A 19708-nucleotide genomic window follows, 5' to 3' on the forward strand; every position below is an offset into this window, starting at 1 on the left:
CTAGATTCTTAACAGAGGAATGTTATCGAGTTTAATTTTAAATGTATTTCTTCGACGTGTTTATACTTTCTTTCTGAAGGTCAGGGGCCCAGGGACAGAAGGAAGATACGGAGATACGCAAGGGCACAGGCTCCTGTGTTTTCCTTCCTCCCTGAAACTCAAGAAACTGCAGTTTCCTCAGTTGTAAAATGGGAATAGTGCATAAGAGCAGACAGCTGTAGTACAGAGATAGGGGCTAGAAAGTGCTTAGCATAGTGCCCGGTACAGAGTATACTCTCCGCAAACGCTGGCGAATAAAATTGCATTCACCATTCATGGGCCTCAGTTCGCGGCCAGGTAGACTACCGACACTGTTCTTTCTGAAAAAGCAGGTGAGACCATGGGCCGCGAGAAAACTGTAACCCAAACCCAGCAGCGCGGGCTCGCACCGCCCCAGGCCCCGCCCTTCGAGGCCCCGCCCCCGGCACCCTCCAGTCCCGCCCCTCGCAACCCCGCCCCTTCCGCCGCCGAGCCCGGAGCGTGCACGCACCGAGACGCCTTGCGGGAGCGAGCGCGTCCGGGAGCCCGCGGGCCGAGAAGCGCTGCGGGTTGGGAGATCCGCGCCTGAGACTCAGGTGAGGGCGGGCCCAGGACGGCGAAAGGGTTAAAAGCGTAGCCGGGGAGCTGAGGGAAGGAGCCGCTGGGTCTCCGAGGGTCGCTGCTCCTGGGGACCTGGGGCAGGGGAGGCGGGCGGGTTGGGAGCCGGGCTGCCGGGTGGGTGGGGGTTAGGGTTAGGCACGGTGTGGGGGAGGGGCCGTGGGCGCAGAGGTGCAGTTTAGAGGGGCGGTACCCGGCCTTGGGCAGGGCCGGGTTGGCTGGGGAGGGGTTTAGTTGCAGGGGCGGCGGATTTGGAGCCGGCGTTTGCTCCGGAAGCTGCCCAGGGTTTAGCTTTTTGCGTTGGGGAGGGTCCAAGAGCCAAGGCTAGCCCAGGTGCAGAGGAAGGGCCATCGGGAGACACCCTCCCGGTCCGGTACAGAGGTTCAGGACGCCGCAAGACTCAGAAATCCTTGGCTTCCGGGGTTTCAATCCTCTGGCAGCTCCCTGTTTTTTGTGTTTTGAGATCCTATTCAGAATAGTAGCAGGGCAAAGGTTGCCACTCGAATAGATTAAATTTAGCTACACATCCATCATAGTTGAAGAAACTTGTGAACAAGTTGTGAAACAGGGGTGATCCTCCTAAGAGTCAGAACACTGGCTTTGCAGTTACTGTCCTGTTCTATGTCAGTTCTGTGAAGAGTGTCTTGCTCTAAGCATCAGGTTGCTTCTGCCAATTTTTCTATTTTAAAGTTTTGTTAAACTCATGCGCCATGTGCTTTCTCACCTGCTTCAGTTACTTAGGCACCAGCAACGTTCAGGATGTTGACATTCTCCATGTACTGAAAGGTGATGGAGCACAATTGTTTGGAGACCATCTGGTTTGTCCAACACTAATCTTCCTGCAGTATCTCTACATACATCTGAAATCTCTCAAAGATAACCTGAGATAATTTGTGGGAAGATGCTTATTTTACTAGTGGTATTACAGCTCTGCTTTTTATCATTTAAGAGTTTTGGGATCAGAAGTCATTACATTACTGTTTCTGTGACTGCATTAAGTCATATAAACTGTCATCCATCTGGAGATTATTTATTGTAGGATTCCAAGATTGGAAATAACTGTACAGAGGACCTGGTACAACTCCCCTTTGTCTTACAGATAAGGAAATTGACACCTGGCAAGGTAAGAATTTTGCCTAAAGTTACCGAGATTAGGCTAGAAGTTTGGCATTTTGACTGTTAAGTCTGTTTTGTTTTGTGTTTTTCTTTCCATTTTATTGTGCTTCTTAGTCCATTTGGTAGGAATAGGAGATGGAATTGATTTAGCAATCTCATGTGGATTCCCCACTGAGCATGGAGCCTGATACAGAGCTCGATCTCACGACCCTGAGATTATAGCCTGAGCAAAACCAAGAAGAGTTGGACCCTTAACCGACTGTGCCCCCCAGACAACCCTCTGAAGATGTGTTGATTTATACATTTATAAAGAAGACCAGCAGTGTTCATTTATTATAAGAAGGAAAAAAATAGCATTATATTTACATGGTTACAAATACCAAATGGACCCTTAGTTGGCAGATTAGCTACTAAGTTTACTGGTGTGGTCAAATGCTTGGAGACTCCAAGTTGTTTTGTTTTTGTTTTTAAAGATTTTATTTATTTGTCTCTGAGACAGAGAGTGAGTGAGGGAGAGCACAAGCAGTGAGGGCAGGCAGAGGGAGAAGCAGGCTCCCTTCTGAGCAAGGAGCCTGCTGTGGGACTCATCCCAGGAGCCTGGGATCATGACCTGAGCTAAAGGCAGACGCTTAGACAGCCACCCAGGCGTCCCAAGACCCCAGAGCTTATGTGGATTGAAGTCATATTAACATGTTCCCCTTTCAAAATTGCAATTGACAGTTTATGTAGGAGGTGTAGTGTTAAGAATGTGTGGCAGACCTGAGTTTCATTCATTCATAACTGTTGAGATTGGGCAAGTTATTTATCTACTTTGATCCTCAGTTTTAGTATCTGTAGAATAGATCTGATGACCTTGTGTTGCACAGTTGTAGGAATTAAATGAGATTCATGAAAGGCCAGGCACTTAATAGGCCCTCATTAAATAATTTATTGTCAGTGTCTGAGCTTTACTAGTCTATATGGTTGATTTTTTTCTTCATGAAGGCATAACAAAGAGTTACTAAAAAAAACAAAGCAATAATTGTTAAAGAAATTATTTTTTAATATTATTTTTTAATTATTATCTTTTAAAGATTTTATCTATTTATTTGAGAGAGGGAGAGAGAAAGAGAGCATGAGCACGGGGAGGGACAGAGGGAGAGGGAGAAGTGAGCAGAGAGCCTGTTGCAGGGCTAGATCTCAGGACCCGGGGATCATGCCCTGAGCCGAAGGAAGATGCGTAACCAACCGAGCCACCCAGGCACTCCAAGAAATTATCTTATGGTAGAGAGATTATTGGCCTGAGAAGTTTTAAGTTATGAACTCTGATCTGTTTATCAGTTATCTGTTTAATCTCTAAGTCTCACTTTGCTCAAGTGTAAAATGAAGGTATAAGAAATTCTGCAGATTTGGGAGTTACTTTAGAAGCATTCTGAGCAGCAGGAGACCTGCTAGAAAAGGTTTGAAGATTGAGATGAGAATGCAGTGGTAGAAGAGAGAAGAGGTGTGTAGCTGTAGTTAAGGTAAGAGGATAAAATATTAAAAACTGGACTTGAGTTTGACTATTTTCTGGGCCAGAATATTTTTTGAAGGAGTGTTAGTATCACCCAGACCCCTGGGATTCCTACCTTTCTATCTGGAGGTATGACTTCATATATTTGTCTAGATTTTCTTTGGAACATAAACAATGGACTCCTTGGACCATATGCTGACGGATCCCTTGGAACTGGGTCCATGTGGAGATGGCCATGGCACTCGTATTATGGAAGACTGCCTCCTGGGGGGCACCAGGGTTAGTCTGCCCGAGGACCTTCTGGAGGACGTAAGTAGTAGCAACACCACCGTCTTCTTTCTGTCACCTTGCCCCTAACCACTATTCTAAACCTTTTCCACACACTGAAGGTTTTCAGTCTTTTGTGTACCCTTTGGTTTCATTTTCTACAATGCAGCCAGAGTGATATCTCTCACTTTTTTAATGTAAAGTCTTTAATAATGTGTTCAGAGAAGAAAGTTCAAGCTGTATACCGAAGCCCCCCCCCCTTTTTTTTATTTGTCAGAGAGAGAGAGCGCGCGAACACAGACAGACAGAATGGCAGGCAGAGGTAGAGGGAGAAGCAGACTCCCTGCCAAGCAAGGAGTCCGATGTGGGACTCGATCCCAGGACGCCGGGATCATGAACTGAGTCGAAGGCAGCTGCTTAACCAACTGAGCCACCCAGGCGTCCCCCGAAGCCCTATTTTTAACCAGATAATTCTGAGCAGTTAACAAGAAATTAGATATTTTGAGGACAGAATTATGGATGTGCTTACATTGAATTTGTTACCCACATTGTGGATCGAGAAACAAAATCCAGGCATACTGTATCTGTTCATCAAGCAAGTAACCTTTAGTCAGTTAGTAGTACATGTCCTGGATGGGATATCTGTGTGCTTTTGGCCCCTTTCACAGGCAGGCTATGTAATCGTCATCATCATTAAGGCGGCTCCCACTTATTAAGTGCTTATGTGTAAGGCATTGTGTATGCCAAAAAGTGTATTTATTTTTCTCCTTTCTTTTGCCATTATCACATATACAGACAGGTGTAGGGTGTCATATCAAGCATTCATTTGTACATCATTCAGTTTTAGGAGATAATTGCACTTAGTCCTCTGCGGTTCAGATTTTTTCGTTCCTAATATGTCAAATATTATAGATAAAATAATGCCACCATTTATTTTCTCTGCCACCTGAAGTAACAACTACTGAAGTGACATATATATCCTTCCCATCCATGTTTCTTTGCACACTCTTTCAGATAAATCTCTTTCTGTTATTCATTTAGTCAGCAAACGCTTACTTTATTACTTACCTACTTGGGCAGAACTGAGACACAGGAATAAAGTGGTGTGCAAAAGTAGACTTGCAGGGGGACAGTTTGGACACTGAGGTGCTCTTGGTACATGCAAGCAAGAGATGCCTGGTAGGTGGTTCGAATTCTGGCTTTTCTCCTGCCTTCAGCCCTTTGGTGGCTCTCCATTGTCCTTAGGATAAAGTCACAGGTACTTAACATGTTTTTAGGTCCCTTGCTCCTCTTCTGTCTGCTGCTCCCTCCCTCTGTGTCCTTGCGCTAGCTATGCATTGCCTCAACTCTTTTCATTATTCAAAAAAATGGACTGTATCATATAGAAGAAGAGTATATAAAATCCATATAAATCACGGATAAAACAACCATGTAGCTACAAGAAGTAGAACGTTGCCAATACTATTCAGGCCCCCACAGGTATCTTTTATATTAATTATTCTTCTGTTTTTATGGTTTTGCTCTGGATTTTTAAATTTTTGTTTATTTATCTTTAATTTCTATGCCCAGCGTGAAGCTTGAACTCATGATCCACATGCTCTACCAACTGAGCCAGCTGGGTGCCCCTGCTCTGTTAGATTTTTAACTCTCCTCCTTCAGCACTTTTTTTCCTTTTCCTTTTTTTTTTTTATCCTTTAACTCTCTTAAATGTCACTTTTTCTGGTAGGTGTTCTCTTGACACCTTGGGTGTGGGACACGGGCTTCTCCTGTATGCTTCTGTGCACATCAGCTTTTCCTTAGGTACATTGTAATTGCTTGTCTCCCCCCTACCCCCACCGAAACAAGCCGCCTAGCTTAGTACTCAGCATATAGAAGGTATACAGTATATAACTGAGCTGAGATTGAACTCCGTCCTGCTGCTTGTCACTCTTGGCAGGTGACTCAACTGCTCTTCCTCTCCTCCCATGTTAACTTTTTCCTGCCCCTCATCTCAAGCTGAATTCAGGTAGAAACTGACATCGTTTTTCCTTTGGGTTATTATTTACTGTTGGGTATAAGATAGTGGTTTAAATGTTGTTAATCTCTAAGATTTGAGAATTGAGTAAAGATCGATGACTTTTTTTGTTGTTGTTAAGATTTTATTTATTTGTTAGAGAGTGCATACACACAAGCAGGGGGAGTGGCAGGCAGACGGAGAAGTAGGCTTCCCACTGAGCAGGGAGCCCAATGCAGGACTCGATCCCAGGACCCTGGAATCATGACCTGAGCCCAAGGCAGGTGCTTAACTAACTGAGCCACCCAGGCATCCCAGTAACATTTTGGTTTAAACCAACTTAAAAACTTGGGTATAGTGATGGTTGCACAACAGTGTAAATGTACCTAATATCACTGTACACTTAAAAATGGATAAAATGGTAAATTTTATGTATATTTTACTGCTCATGGATAAACTTAAAAGTTTTTGTTTCTCTCTTATTCACTTGTCTGCTTTTCCTCATTGTCCTAGCCTGAGATATTCTTTGATGTAGTCAGCCTCTCAACATGGCAAGAAGTATTGAGTGACGCTCAACGTGAACACCTCCAGCAGTTTCTGCCTCGCTTTCCTGAAGACAGTTTTGAGCAGCAAAATCAGCTCATCCTAGCCCTATTCAGTGGGGAGAACTTCCGCTTTGGGAACCCTCTGCACATTGCCCAGAAGCTTTTCCGAGGTATGTAGGTTGGCATTCTTTTTTTTTTTTTTTTAAAGATTTTATTTATTTATTTGACAGAGATTACAAGTAGGCAGAGAGGCAGGCAGAGAGAGAGAGGGTGAAGCAGGCTCCTTGCTGAGCAGAGCGCTAGATGCGGGTCTCAATCCCAGGACCCTGGGATCATGACCTGAGCCAAAGGCAGAGGCTTTAACCCACTGAGCCACGCAGGTGCCCCGGCATTCTTTTTTTTGAGAGGAGTGAAAGAGAAGGAACACGTTCACTTATGTGAGTACTACTTTCTTCATTTATTGTATTTATTTTCATGTACTGATACTGACTCAGAGCCCAATTGTGTGTAACACTTTGCGTAGGCAATTCTTTTTTTAATAAAATTTTTAATTTACACAGGAAATATATCAATCATAAATGATTTGTTGTAAAATGAACTTAACTGTGTAACCACCACCTGGATCAAGAAATAAAACATTACTTGTGTCTTATAGGCACCTTTTTTGAGTAGTCTTTAAAAAAATTTCTAAACAGTGTATCATTTGCTTTTTCCTGCATACAGATGTGTGTATGTGTATTTGTGTGTCACACATACATACACTTTTTCTGCAGAAAATGTGATACTTTACTGTCAGGCACTTGAGCATGCATGTGTCTCTTAACAAGGATGTGCTGCCATGTAATCACAGTCCTGTTCTCACACCCAAGAAAATTTATACTGCACAAATACCATAGAATATCTCCTATTCAGAAGTTATCAGTGGTTTCCTAAATCTCCTTTATGGTGGCCTATTTAATTTTTTTCCTTTTAAGTTCATATCTATTCAAGTTTATGCATTGTGTTTGGATTTCATGTCTCTTGGCTTCCTGAACCTAAGGCCCTCTGGCTTTTTTGTCTTTCAAAAAACAATGATTTCTTTTTTTTAAAGTGTGACTGACATGCAATATATTTTTTTTAGGTGTACCTCTTGATTCTCTGTATATATATATATTTTTTTTAAGATTTTATTTATTTATTTGACAGATCACAAGTAGGCAGAGAGGCAGTCAGAGAGAGAGGAAGGGAAACAGGCTCCCCGCTGAGTGGAGAGCCTGATGGACTTGATCCCAGGACCCAGGGACCATGACCTGAGCCAAAGGCAGAGAGGCTTAACCCACTGAGCCACCCAGGTGCCCCAGTTCTCTATATTTTGAAGTGATCCCCATGATACATCTAGCTACCACCTGTCCTCATACAAGTTGTTACATATTATTAACTCTTTTCGGTATGCTGTACATTGTATCCTTTTGTCATATTTATAACTGGATGTTTGTAGCTTAATCCCTTTCTCCTATTTTGCTTATACCAACCCCCCATCCCCCAAACACAATTGTTCTCTGTATCTGCTGAGTCTGTTCTTTTGGTTGTTCATTTGTTTTTCAGATTTTATATACAAATAAAACTCTGATACTTGTTTTTCTCTGACTTCGTTCAGTAAGCACAATACCCTCTGGGTCCATCCATGTTGTCTCAAGTGACAAGATTTCATTCTTTTTTTAGGCTGAATAGTAGTCTATTATATCTATCTGTAAACTCTTTATCCATATAGTCATCCTCATCCATTCTTCTATGGATGAATGTGTTACATTGCTTCCATGGCTTGACTCGTGTAAATAATACCTCGGTGAACATAGGGATGTATGTACACTTTTTGAATTAGTGTTTTCAGTTTCTTCAGATAAATACCCAGAAGTGGAATTGCTGAATGGTAGTTCTGTTTTTAATTTTTTAAGGAACTTTATACCGTTTTCCATAGTGGCTGCTCATTTCCACCAACAGTGCACCGAGGGTTCCATTTTCCCCACATCCTTGTCACTTGTCATTTCTTGTCTTTTTGATAATAACCATTCTCACAGGTATAAGGTGATATTTGGCAGTTTTGATTTGCAGTTCCCTGGTGATGAGTGATGTTGAGCATCTTTTCATGTGCCTGTTGTCCATCTGTATGTCTTCTTTGGAGAAACGTTTGTTCACATCCTCTGCTTATTTTTAATTGGATTGTTTTTTTGATGTTGAATTGGAATTCTTTATATAATTTAAATATTAATTCCTTACTGGATATGTCATTTGCAGATATGTTCTCCCAGATAGGTTGCCTTTTTGTTTTGTTGATGGTTTTCTTTGCTTTCCTTTGTTTTCTAATTTGATGTAGATCCATTTGGTTTTGTTTGTTGGTTTTTATTTTGTTTTTGTTTTTTGCTTTTGTTGCCCTTGCTTGAAGAGAGAGATCCAAAAAAATTCTCTAAGACTGGTTCCCAAGAGTTTACTGCCTGTGTTTTTTTCTAGAAGCTTGGGATTTTCAGCCTTACATTTAAGTTTTTTTTTTAGGATTTTACTTATTTGAGAGAGCACAAGCAGTGGGGAGAGGCAGAGGGAGCGGGAAAGACAGACTCCCTGCTTAGTGGGGAGCCAAAGACTGGAGTGTAGCTTAGGACTCCAAGATCATGATCTGAACCAGAGGCAGATGCTTAACCGACTGAGCTTCCCAGGCCCCCCTTACATTTAAGTTTTTAATCCATTTTTAATTTATTTTTGTGTGTGGTGTAAGAAAGCAATCTAGTTTTATTCTTTTGCATGTAGCTGTCCAGCTTTGCCAGCACCATTTCTTCTTCTTCAAAGAAGAAACTCTTTCCTCTTTTGTATATTCTGTCTCCTTTGCTGTAAATTAATTGATTATATAACCTAGTAGGTTTATTTCTGGACTCTATTCTGTTCCCCTCGATCTGTGTGTCTCTTTGTGCCAGTACCATCATGTTCTGATTACCGTAGCTTTATAGTGTAGTTTGAAATAAAGGAGCATGATCTCTCTAGCTTTGTCTTTCTTTCTCAAGATTGCCTTGGCTATTTGGGGCCTTTTGTGGTTCCGTACAAAACACACTGATATTTTTGAAGAGTCCAGGACACTTGAATTCTAAAATGTCCTGCTTTCTGGGGAATTGTCTTGTTTCCTCATCACTGGATTTGGCTTAAACATTTTGTTACTTCTTTCCCACCATCATCTCAGGAGGCATATGAGGTCAGTTTTTCTAGTGTTGGTAATGATGCATTTGATTACTTGGTTAAGTGGTGTCTGCCAGACATACTCCTTGTAACAGTACCTTTTTTCCTTCATAATTCAGAGGAAAAAAATGTAAAATGGTACTTTTTTCCCAAAAGCCTTTGTTTTACTCAGTGGTTTAACACCCATTAATGATCCTTGCCCTGAGTCAGTTATTACATTGGGGATTGCAAAATGGTTTGGGGCCACTATTAAGCCACGGTTTCCTCTCCCTCCCAGGGAGAGCAGCAGAAGAGGCCTCTTCTCCCCTTTCTGGGGTGACTTTACTTTGGCAGGAGGCCCTAAAAGTACAGTGCATTTCCCTGAGTTTTGGAAAATTGGGCACAATCACTATAAAAGCCTGGACAGGGCAGGCTTATCATTGCAGAACTTTTATTATCTCTGCTGTTTTAAACTAGCTTTCCATTCTTTAGTGAGCTACTGGTTTACCAGCTGTGTAGCTGGCAAAGGTGTACTTCTCTGCAGCAGGGGCCTCAGGTAGGAGTAAACCATCTCTTCCGATAGAGCCTGCCTGCTTTTGGTGGGGTTGTGACAGGGACCTTGTGAAACGTATGCCTGGGCTGCTGTGCTGGCATGTTTCCCCCCACAGCAGTGTGCTGGTGTGGTGAGGACGCAAACAAGGAATGTCAAGACAGGAAATCCTGTGCGTTTCACTCTGAGCGCAGTCATATTTTGTTCTAGTGTTGCTGCCGACAGCTGCATGACTGTGCTTAATTGTATTTTTTCACCTTGCTTATTAGCTTTCCTGATTCTGTTTTAAGTGTTCACCTTTTCCTTAAGTTCCACATGCTTAGCAGACTCTTGCTTCCTGCTTCATAAAGGATCTTCTGTCATAAACTCCCCACTTCCTACTTCCAACCTATACTCCTGCTCCCTGTTTTCATTTCCATTCTGATGTTCTTGTCTTTGAGGAGGAAGGAGTTTTGTCCTTCTCTTTGCGATTAACCTCTGCTCTTGATCCTTTCATCTTTTACCTCCTCTGGGACCTTCATTTTCTTCTCTCCATTGTTTAACAAGCTGAATTGCCCCCTTCAGATCAGAGATGCACGTAGGAGAACACGTCCAAATAAAAAGAGCCTCTGCTGATTCCCACATGGCAAAATATCTTAAATCTGACGGGCAAACTGCTCCCTCAAGAGTGAATACGTATTATATGGGCACCCACCATTTCCACATCCGAGCCTAAGATCCACTCAGAGCCACAACCACGTGCCTCGAAGATTACCACATAGGTCCAGACCCCGGAGCCACGAAACCTGGTGCCCTATTCATCCGTCAGGGTATCTGGAGGCCTGTGTGCTCTCGCACACACAGTTTCTGACATTCTTTACTTGTCTCTGAGGAGAAAGGAGTTTTGTCTTCTGTTTGAGATTAACCTCTGCTTTTGATCCTTTCATCTTTTACCTCCTCTGGGACCTCTTTTCCTTCAGTTAACCATCCCTTCTGTACTGTGTATTCACTCTATCTTGCTGTTCGTTCCACTGGCTCTTCTTCAGCCTACAGATGTGTTCAGGAGTCTCACACTAAAAAAAAGTCCTTCACCATCTGTTCCCTCAGTTGTCCTTTATCATTTGCCTTTTTTTTTTTTTTTTTTTAAAGATTTTATTTATTTATTTGACAGACAGAGATCACAAGTAGGCAGAGAGGCAGGCAGAGAGAGAGGAGGAAGCAGGCTCCCTGCCGAGCAGAGAGCCCGATGTGGGACTCGATCCCAGGACCTGAGATCATGACCTGAGCCGAAGGCAGTGGCTTAACCCACTGAGCCACCCAGGCGCCCCTATCATTTGCCTTTTTATCTCCAAGCTGGTTGAAAGACATCCATAGCTATTTCTTTCAGTCATTCTGCCCCTATTCCCTTGTGACTCTTCCATTTTTACCTCACAGACAGTGCTCTCACTAATGCCACCAGTGACCTTTTTTTTCCTTCAACTTTTTTACTTTTAGATTTCAAAGCTACAGAAAGGTCACAAGACTTTATAATGGACACCCATATACAGTTGACCTGTGAACACTGTAGGGCTGAGGGGCGCCTGCTTCCCACTCACTCACAGGTCCATGTGTAACTTTTGACTCCCCCAAAGCTTACCTCATAGCCTGGTATTGACTGGAAGTCTTACAACAGTCGATTAACATGTTATTTACATATTGTATTTATATGTGATACATACTGTATTTTACAACTTTTATTTACAACTTTTTTATTTTTTATTTTTATTTTATTACTTTTTTATTTTTATTTATTTTATTTACAACTATTTTATTTCTTTAAGCTAGAGAAAAGAAAATGCTAATAAGAAAATCATAAGGAAAATATATTTACAGTAAGTACCATAAAAAAATCCACATAGAACTTGACCCACATGCTTTCAAACTGATGATGTTCAAGGGTCAGCTCTACTCTTCACCAGATCCACCATTATTAACATTAACATCTTGCCACATTGGCTCTCATCGTTACTGTAGATTATTACTGTCGTTTTTTTGCTGAACCATTTGAGAGTATTGCAGACATTGCAGCCCTACATTTTTCATCATTAATGTCTGAAGAATAAGAACATTTTCTTACATAACCACAAATGATCAGATTCAGAGATACTACAAGTACAGAATTTTTCTGTGTTTAAATTCTGTATGTACATGTAAAATGTAACATAGATGAGCCATTACCTAGTTACATCACATCTCACCAGTGAGCATTTTCCCTGCTCCATGTCTCTTTAGTGAGCAAGTAATTTCTAAACCAGCAGATGCATTTTATTTTATTTTTTATTTTTTTAAAAAGATATATTTATTTGAGAGAGTGGGAGTGTAAGAGCACACGTATGGGGAGGGAAAGAGGGAGAGGGAGAATCGCAAGCAGATTTCCTGCTGAGTGTGCAGTTTGTTCCAGGGCTCACTCCCATGACCTTGAGATCATGATTAGAGCTAAAATCCAGAGGTAGACGCTTAACTGACTGAGCCATCCAGACACCCCCAGCAGATGCTTTTTAGTTCTCTACTTGCTCCGTGCACAGCATCACAGTCTTTTTTTTATTTTTTTAATTACTATTTTAGCAAGCTCTACACCCAACATGGGGCTTGAACTCATGACCCCAAGATGAAGAGTCTCATGTTCTACCAGCTGAGTCAGTCGGGTGCCCCTGGGGAGCCCAGCATCTGCTGTCATGGGCACTTTCTTCATCTTGAGACTTTCCTCCCTTTTGCATCAGTGACTCTTCCTTGGCCTGGATCTCCTCCTGGTTTCTGACACCCTACCTCACGCACCCCAGTTTCTCTGCTAACCCCTGTTCCGCTCACTGGTTCTGTCTGTGTTACTGCTGTTGAGGCACCGTTCTTACCTCTGTACTTGTCTGCTTTCATTCACTGTCTCTTCACTGCCGACTGCTGGGCTGCTTTAGCAGCCACCTCCACACAGCTGCTACAGCGAGCTCCTTAAAACCTCCCTTCTCAGAATATTTAGCAGTTGCCTTCACTTAAAATAAAATTCAGTGTCTGCAGGGCTCTATGTGACCTGGCCTTGCCCACTTATCCCAACTTCATCTGGTACTGCGTTCTCCTTTCCTCACTGTTAACTAGCCCTCCACCAGCCAATAGAAATGTTACATGAACCGGGGCACCTGGTGGCTCAGCTGGTTAAGTGACTCTTGATTTCAGCTCAGGGTTGTGAGATCGAGTCTGGCATTGACTCCCCACTCAGTGGGAAGGCTGCGTCACTCCCTTTTCCTCTGCTCTTCCCCCCGCCTTGCTCTCCTTCTCTCAAATAAATAAATCTTAAAAAAAAAAAAAAGATGAAATATGTATGTTCAAGTTAAAATTTTCCAGTAGCTGCGCTAAGAATCTAAAGGCAGTTAATTTTAATGAGACATTTTGATCTATTATAATTATTATTAATTTCTTTCCTTTTTTTTTTTTTTAAGATTTTATTTATTTATATGACAGGGAGAGACAAGCGAGAGAGGGAACATAAGCAGGGGGAGTGGAAGAGAGAGAAGCAGGCCTCCTGCTGAGCAGGGAGCCCGATATGGGGCTCGATCCCAGGACCTGGGATCATGACCTGAGCCAAAGGCAGATGCCCAACCACTGAGCCACCCAGGTCCTCCAGTATTTTCCTTAATACATACAAAATATTTTTTTCACAGAGGTATGGCATTTAATGGCTTTCAAAAAGTGGGGGAAACTAAATGCTGAAGGAACATAACTTCAAAGAAGTACAGAGGCAAAAAAGATACTCAGTTTTTATATATCAAACAGCATCAGTAGCATTCAACTCCTGGCTCGTTTCTTGAAGGTCACATCCTGTTTCCCGGAAGCAGGCAGCATAGCATGGTGGGTAAGACCTTGGACTGTGGAGCTGGATTACCTGGGTTCACACCTGCTTTCCCCTTTTATTAGGTGTGTGACCTTGGACAAGTTATTTAAATTTCCTATCCTTCAGTTTCTTCATCTGCAAAATGAGGATTTAGTAGTGCTTTCTATGGGGTGGTTTTGAAGATTAAATGAGTTAATAGACGCAGGGTCCTTATATAGTGGCAGTTGTCAAGGGCTGGTCTTTTTTTTTTTTTTTTAAGATTTTATTTATTATTTATTTGGCAGGGATCAAAAGTAGGCGGAGAGGCAGGCAGAGAGAGAGGAAGGGAAGCAGGCTCCCTGCTGAGCAGAGAGCCCAACTCGGGGCTCGATTCCAGGAACCTGGAATTATGACCTGAGCCGAAGGCAGAGGCTTTAACCCACTGAGCCACCCAGGCTCCCCAGTCAGGGGCTGTTCTAAGTAAACATTTGCTATTATTAGTTACATTGGATGGTATTAGGGTGGTTGGGGCAAAAAAGAGAAACACTGTGTACTTTAACTTCTCATTTTAGCCTTCTGAGATTAGCTTTTCAGTCTTTCCTTCTCAGTTTTCATCATGGTCTATCAGCTCAAATCCATATGTCCGAAGTAGACCTCTCCTCGACCTTTTTATCTCAGATAATAATATCAGTTTGTCATGTCCACTAATCAGGGTACCATGCTTAGTTGACCTCTGTGTGGCCCCCATCCTGTTCCAGGATCTGAACTATCAGCTGGTTTAATCCTTCTCCCTCAGGAATGTATCTCTAGTCTCTACTTCTGTTCATGTAACCACTATTTTACTTACTAGTCAGCTAATAGGTGCCAGACATTCTTTGAGGTTCTGGAAATATGGTAATGATCTTACATTCTCATAGGGAAGAACATGATAATAAACAAGAAAATACTTATGGGCATTAAGTACTTTTTAGAATGGGACTAGAATGATGGGAAGGAGCTCTTTTAGACATGGTAGTTGGTGAAGATTTCTCTGATGAGATGGTATCAAGACAGGGACTTAATGAGGGTAGGATGACCAAGCTCTGAAAACACTGGGTGTTAGTAGGAAGCCTTGCATTTAGAGGGAACTTTAAGTACAAAGGCCTTGAGAAAATAGGGTATGTAGCCTATTCAGGAAACAGCTTGGAGGCCAGTAGGGCTGAGATAGAGGGAGCAAAGAGAAGACTGGTGGAAGATGAGGCCAGAGGGAGCCCAGGACACATGAAGGGCCTTCCAGGCTATCTTTCAGACCTGGGCTTTTATTCTGAGTGTGGAGGGAAGCTGCCATCCTCTCTCACCTAGACCTCCTGCAGGAGTTTTCTTCCTTCTCTCTTGCTCTCCACCATGTCCTGCTTTAAACCCTTCAAATTATTCCTCTTGCACTTAGGATAAAATACAGCTCCACCCGTGCCCGATGGGTTTCTGTGTGGTTAGATCTCTGCCTGCCTTCCCAGGGCGTCGCCCGCTACCTCAGCTTTAGACCACTCTGTGTTAGTCATACATTTCCTCCAGCTTTGGGTTGTGCAGAGTCCTTGCTTGCATCAAATCTTCCTTAGCATGGACTGTTCCTTCTGCCTTCCCCCCATTTTTACTTCTTACTTTTAAATTCCCATTGATTTTCCTCCCAATTTTTTGTTTTGAAAATTTTTAAACAAACGGAAAAGTTGGCAAATAGTATAACAAACGTCTGTGTAACTTTTTAATATTTATCAGTTGTTAACATTTTACCGTAGTTGCTTTTATTAGGCTTCATTTTATGTTTTGTTCCTTAGAGATCTCTTTCCCGAATATACCCCTCCTCACTCTTGGTAGTTGCTTCAAATTAATTCCCCAGAGTACTTAAAAAGAGTATCTATCTGTTTAACTGCTTATTTTCTGCCTCCCATGGACTGTAGGCTCCACATATGCAACAGTCATCTTTTACTCTCCTGTCCTGTCTTCTGGTATCTAGCACCTTTTAAGCATGTGTTAGATATTTGTTGACCCGTATTCACACACAGTTTTGCCTCTGTTCTTCTCAGATGGACACTTCAACCCGGAGGTGGTCAAGTACCGGCAGCTGTGCTTCAAGTCCCAGTACAAGCGCTACCTGACATGTCAGCAGCAGTACTTCCACAGGCTGCTCAAGCAGATCCTGGCCTCCCGGAGCGTAAGTAGTGCTGGCCCCTGTGTGTGGCACGGGGACGCTGAACGCACACATCTCATCACTTCAAGAAGTGGTTCGGGTACCGCCCGCCGGCGATAGCAGTAAGAAGAAAACGGGACCAGTAAAGTCACCACACAGTTAGGCTGTATTGTCCTTTCTTACTCATTTAAGATGTAGCCTGGTTTCAGAGATGTGAAAACATGGAAAAATGGTATCTCTTAAAACTGATGAAATATAGCTTCATTCTTTAGCAAGGTCAGCAGATGGCTTTGAGATCCATCGTGGGTTGTTTAGGAGAAGCAAGTTGCTGCACAGCTGGCATGCGAGAGCACACAGGCCTCCAGATACCCTGACGGATGAATAGGGCACCAGGCTTCATGGCCTGGGAGTTGGACCTGTGTGGTAATTTTAGAGGCACGTGTTGTAGACTTGAGGAACGCACCAGAACAAACTTTGGGTGATGACGTGTATGCCCATCTGCTCTCTTCCTAGGACCTACTGGAGATGGCCCGACGGAGTGGCCCAGCCCTTCCCTTCCGCCAGAAGCGCCCTTCACCGTCCCGGACCCCTGAGGAGCGGGAGTGGCGGACCCAGCAGCGTTACTTGAAGGTCTTGAGGGAAGTGAAGGAGGAGTGTGGTGACACAGACCTGTCATCTGATGAAGAGGGTGAGTGTCTGTGGGCACTTGGAGTAGCTGGGATGTTGGATTTACACCAGCAGCTTGTTGTTCAGTTGGAGCCAGTGGTAGCCATTTATCTCCCGTGAAGGAAGCTATCCCAATTGTCTCTCTTGGGGGGAGGTGGATGATGGGACTCAGAACTCCTTAGTCTTTGGGCTCTGAGACGTTCCTGTTAGGTGGGGTGTGACTGCATACCTTTTTTACCCTTGATGCTTAAGTGGCATTTGAGTTTAGATGAGATGAATCCCTGCATGGCAGGGCTCTCCACAGTAGGCCTTCTGGTCCTATTGTGCCACTTGAGAGAACTGCTTTTCCCCTTACAGGAAAGTAGTAGTGACTGTTGGCCTGCTGCAATGCGACCCCATCACTCTGTTGAAGTCTCTCTTCCTGGAAGAGCCGTTTAAATGACCTAAATGTGCTCCAGTTCGTCTGGAGAAGGGTCAGAAAGGAATGGTGGAACCCTGGCCTCCATGTTGTTGGCTTAGCCTTGTTGAACCCAAATGGCCACTTACCCAATCTCCCCTATTGGAGTCCACAGCCACGTTGGATTTACAAGAAAAATTTTCTTTTGAAGATCTCAGCTCATGGCTTCCGAGCTCTCCAGCGCGTTCTCCTAGCCCTGCGGTGCCCCTGAGGGTGGTGCCCACGCTTTCAACCACGGATATGAGAACTGCAGGTGAGAGCTGAGTGATGCTGTGGACACTTCGGGAGAGCAGGACCTAGATCGGAGAACTAGGACGGGGGTGCTGGATTCTTACCTACCAGGGAATCGAAGCATTCCTTAGAAGTGGGAGATTAGAAGTTTCTGTAGGATTCCACTTGTCTCCAAGTAGGTAGGCCTGCCTTTCTTCCTTCCTTTGTTTTGAAGCTTTTCCTTAGTTGCTGATCAGATGGTATTTTGGACTGAAGAAAGCAAGATTTCTTTCTAAAATAGCAATATTTAGGGGCAGTTCAGTAATAGAATAAGAGAGGTAATCAGAGAAGTTTCTTAGAATGTGAAATTAGAGAAGAACTTTTAACTGGGATAGGAATCAAAGAAGATGGTTAAGAATTTTTGAGGTGTTTTAGGAGCAGCTGAGATCATTCTTATCCATCAACATAGAGAAAAGCTGAAGAGTTGATCCTGTGACTATTTCAAGATTGTGCGTGCTTACAGTACATGGGAGTCAGAAGGGACACTCAGAAACAGGTTACTTTGAGTATCACAAGTGACCAGAAAGACTTGAATTTGACCATCATGCTAGTGAATGACCTAGTCCATATGGTTTGGTTCATTTTCTCTCAGATAAAATAGAACTGGGGGACAGTGACCTGAAGATAATGTTAAAGAAGCACCATGAGAAGCGGAAACATCAACCAGTAAGATTGGGTGGGGTGGTCACTAGTGGTTTTTGGTCTAACATCTTTGGATTGGCGTTTGGGAGATAAAGGTAGTCACCATATCAAATATCTTTGGATAGGCTTTTAGGAGATAAGGTAGTCACCATATTGTTTATGCTTCCTTTTCTTTCGCTGTTGGGAACAAGAGCCACTATAGTGGCTAGTTAACACCAGCAATATGAGAGGAAGACAGATGCTTGACCTAGTGTCTGATTTATATGGTATATGAATCACTATATACATTTTACCTGTGTTCAGAGAGGTTAAGGAGCTTGTCTTTGGCCCTACTGCTAGGAAGTCAGGAGTCAGATTCTGTGTTCTTCCCACTTTTTACTCTCTGTTACTCTGCTGAGTCAAGGTGATGCCAGTGCAGCCAAGTCAGAGAGCAGAGCTCCCGTCCAAGAAAAGGCAGGGAGGTGGGAAGCGTCCCACATTGGAAATCAGCAAATTCCTTACCTTTTATGAACCGCATTTTCAGACTATAATATAAAATATAATGATATTTAATAAGCTTGTTTGAAGAGCAGTAAGATAAGGAATGCAGAAGAGCTTTATAAACTAAATGTCATGCAATAGAAAGGTTGGAAGTGAGTTCTGTGTCACGTTATGAAGGGAAGTAGTTTTTGTCTTTGTCTCTCTCTCTCTCTCTCTCTCTATATATATATATATATAAATAAAAGACTTTATTTATTTATTTGATAGAACTCACAAGTAGGCAGAGAGGCAGGCAAAGAGAGAGGGGGAGGCAGGCTCCCTGCTGAGCAGAGAGCCTGATACGGGGCTTGATCCCAGGACCCTGAGATCATGACCTGAGCTGAAAGCAAAGGCTTTAACACACTGAGTCACCCAGGTGCCCCTCCATATATTTTTAATTGAACATGATTTCCCCAAGTGTGCCTAATATCTGATTGTATCTAGGTAAATTGGGAAAATAATCAGCAGTTTTAGCTTCTTTTGGGGGCCTGTATAACAAATCTTTGAATATCACATCCAGGATCATCCGGACCTTTTGACAGGGGACCTCACACTCAATGACATCATGACTCGAGTAAATGCTGGCAGAAAGGGCTCTCTAGCAGGTAAAGATGTCCTTTTTAGGTATATATCATCGGACTGTTGTGTTATGTTACATGAGCCTGTCTGTGTGGCAAAAATAAATGAGACCACAGCTTTTTTCTTGTTGATAGCTTTTGTTTAGTTATTGCTTGTTATGGACTTACAGATGAAAAATGAGTATAAGATCAATACACTACATCTTTGGCTGTTTAATAGGTGTTAAAATTAACTGTGAAATCTTTCAGTGGATTTGGTTAAAAAAAACAAAAAAAAAAGAAAAAAGAACTCAGTGTCTTATTACTTAAGACTTTTTTTTTCTCCATCTACTGGTGGATGTTCGGAAAATAGCATTTAGATGGGACCCTCCCTTTTTTGTTTTTGTTGTTGTTTGTTTTTTAGGACCCTCCCTTCTTGATGTAGAAAATGCAGTTCTGTGATTTGTGTTGTCTTTTCTTCCTAGCCCTATATGACTTGGCTGTCCTTAAAAAAAAGGTTAAGGAAAAAGAGGAGAAGAAGAAGAAGAAAATAAAACTGATCAAATCAGAGGCAGAGGATTTGGCTGAACCCTTAAGCAGTGCTGATGGGATCCCACCTCTCTCCCAGGCCCCTTCTCCACTGGCTATACCTGCCATTAAGGAGGAGTAAGTGAGCAACAGAGATTCCTGCTCAAGGGTGAAAGATGAACCCGCAGTTTACCCAGCTCTCATGCGTGGAAGAAGCCTGTGCATGTTGAATCTGCAAGACCAGAGTCCCAGGGGACCTGCTAGGGAACGTGTTTGGTGTGGTCCTTTATTGAACTTTTGTATGACTCT

At 42.9% G+C, this 19708-nt stretch overlaps 1 protein-coding gene across 2 annotated transcripts in view; it reads left to right on the top strand.

Annotated features, from left to right (window-relative positions):
* Positions 1 to 528: 528 nt before the first annotated feature.
* NFRKB (nuclear factor related to kappaB binding protein) overlaps positions 529 to 19708 on the top strand; it is a 43864-nt gene continuing 24684 nt past the window's right edge. The window contains exons 1-10 of one of the 2 annotated variants that reach the window (XM_059413856.1): positions 529 to 614; positions 1676 to 1759; positions 3398 to 3553; positions 6018 to 6219; positions 15657 to 15784; positions 16274 to 16448; positions 16999 to 17136; positions 17746 to 17819; positions 18835 to 18919; positions 19357 to 19537. In XM_059413856.1, coding sequence (XP_059269839.1) covers positions 3419 to 3553; positions 6018 to 6219; positions 15657 to 15784; positions 16274 to 16448; positions 16999 to 17136; positions 17746 to 17819; positions 18835 to 18919; positions 19357 to 19537 — 1118 coding nt within the window. In that variant the 5' untranslated portion in view covers positions 529 to 614; positions 1676 to 1759; positions 3398 to 3418. The remainder of the gene's footprint in view (positions 615 to 1675; positions 1760 to 3397; positions 3554 to 6017; positions 6220 to 15656; positions 15785 to 16273; positions 16449 to 16998; positions 17137 to 17745; positions 17820 to 18834; positions 18920 to 19356; positions 19538 to 19708) is intronic. The other variant, XM_059413865.1, reaches the window with a different exon arrangement.

The sequence above is a fragment of the Mustela nigripes genome, chromosome 1 (assembly GCF_022355385.1).
Source record: "Mustela nigripes isolate SB6536 chromosome 1, MUSNIG.SB6536, whole genome shotgun sequence".
Classification (NCBI taxonomy): Eukaryota; Metazoa; Chordata; class Mammalia; order Carnivora; family Mustelidae; genus Mustela; species Mustela nigripes.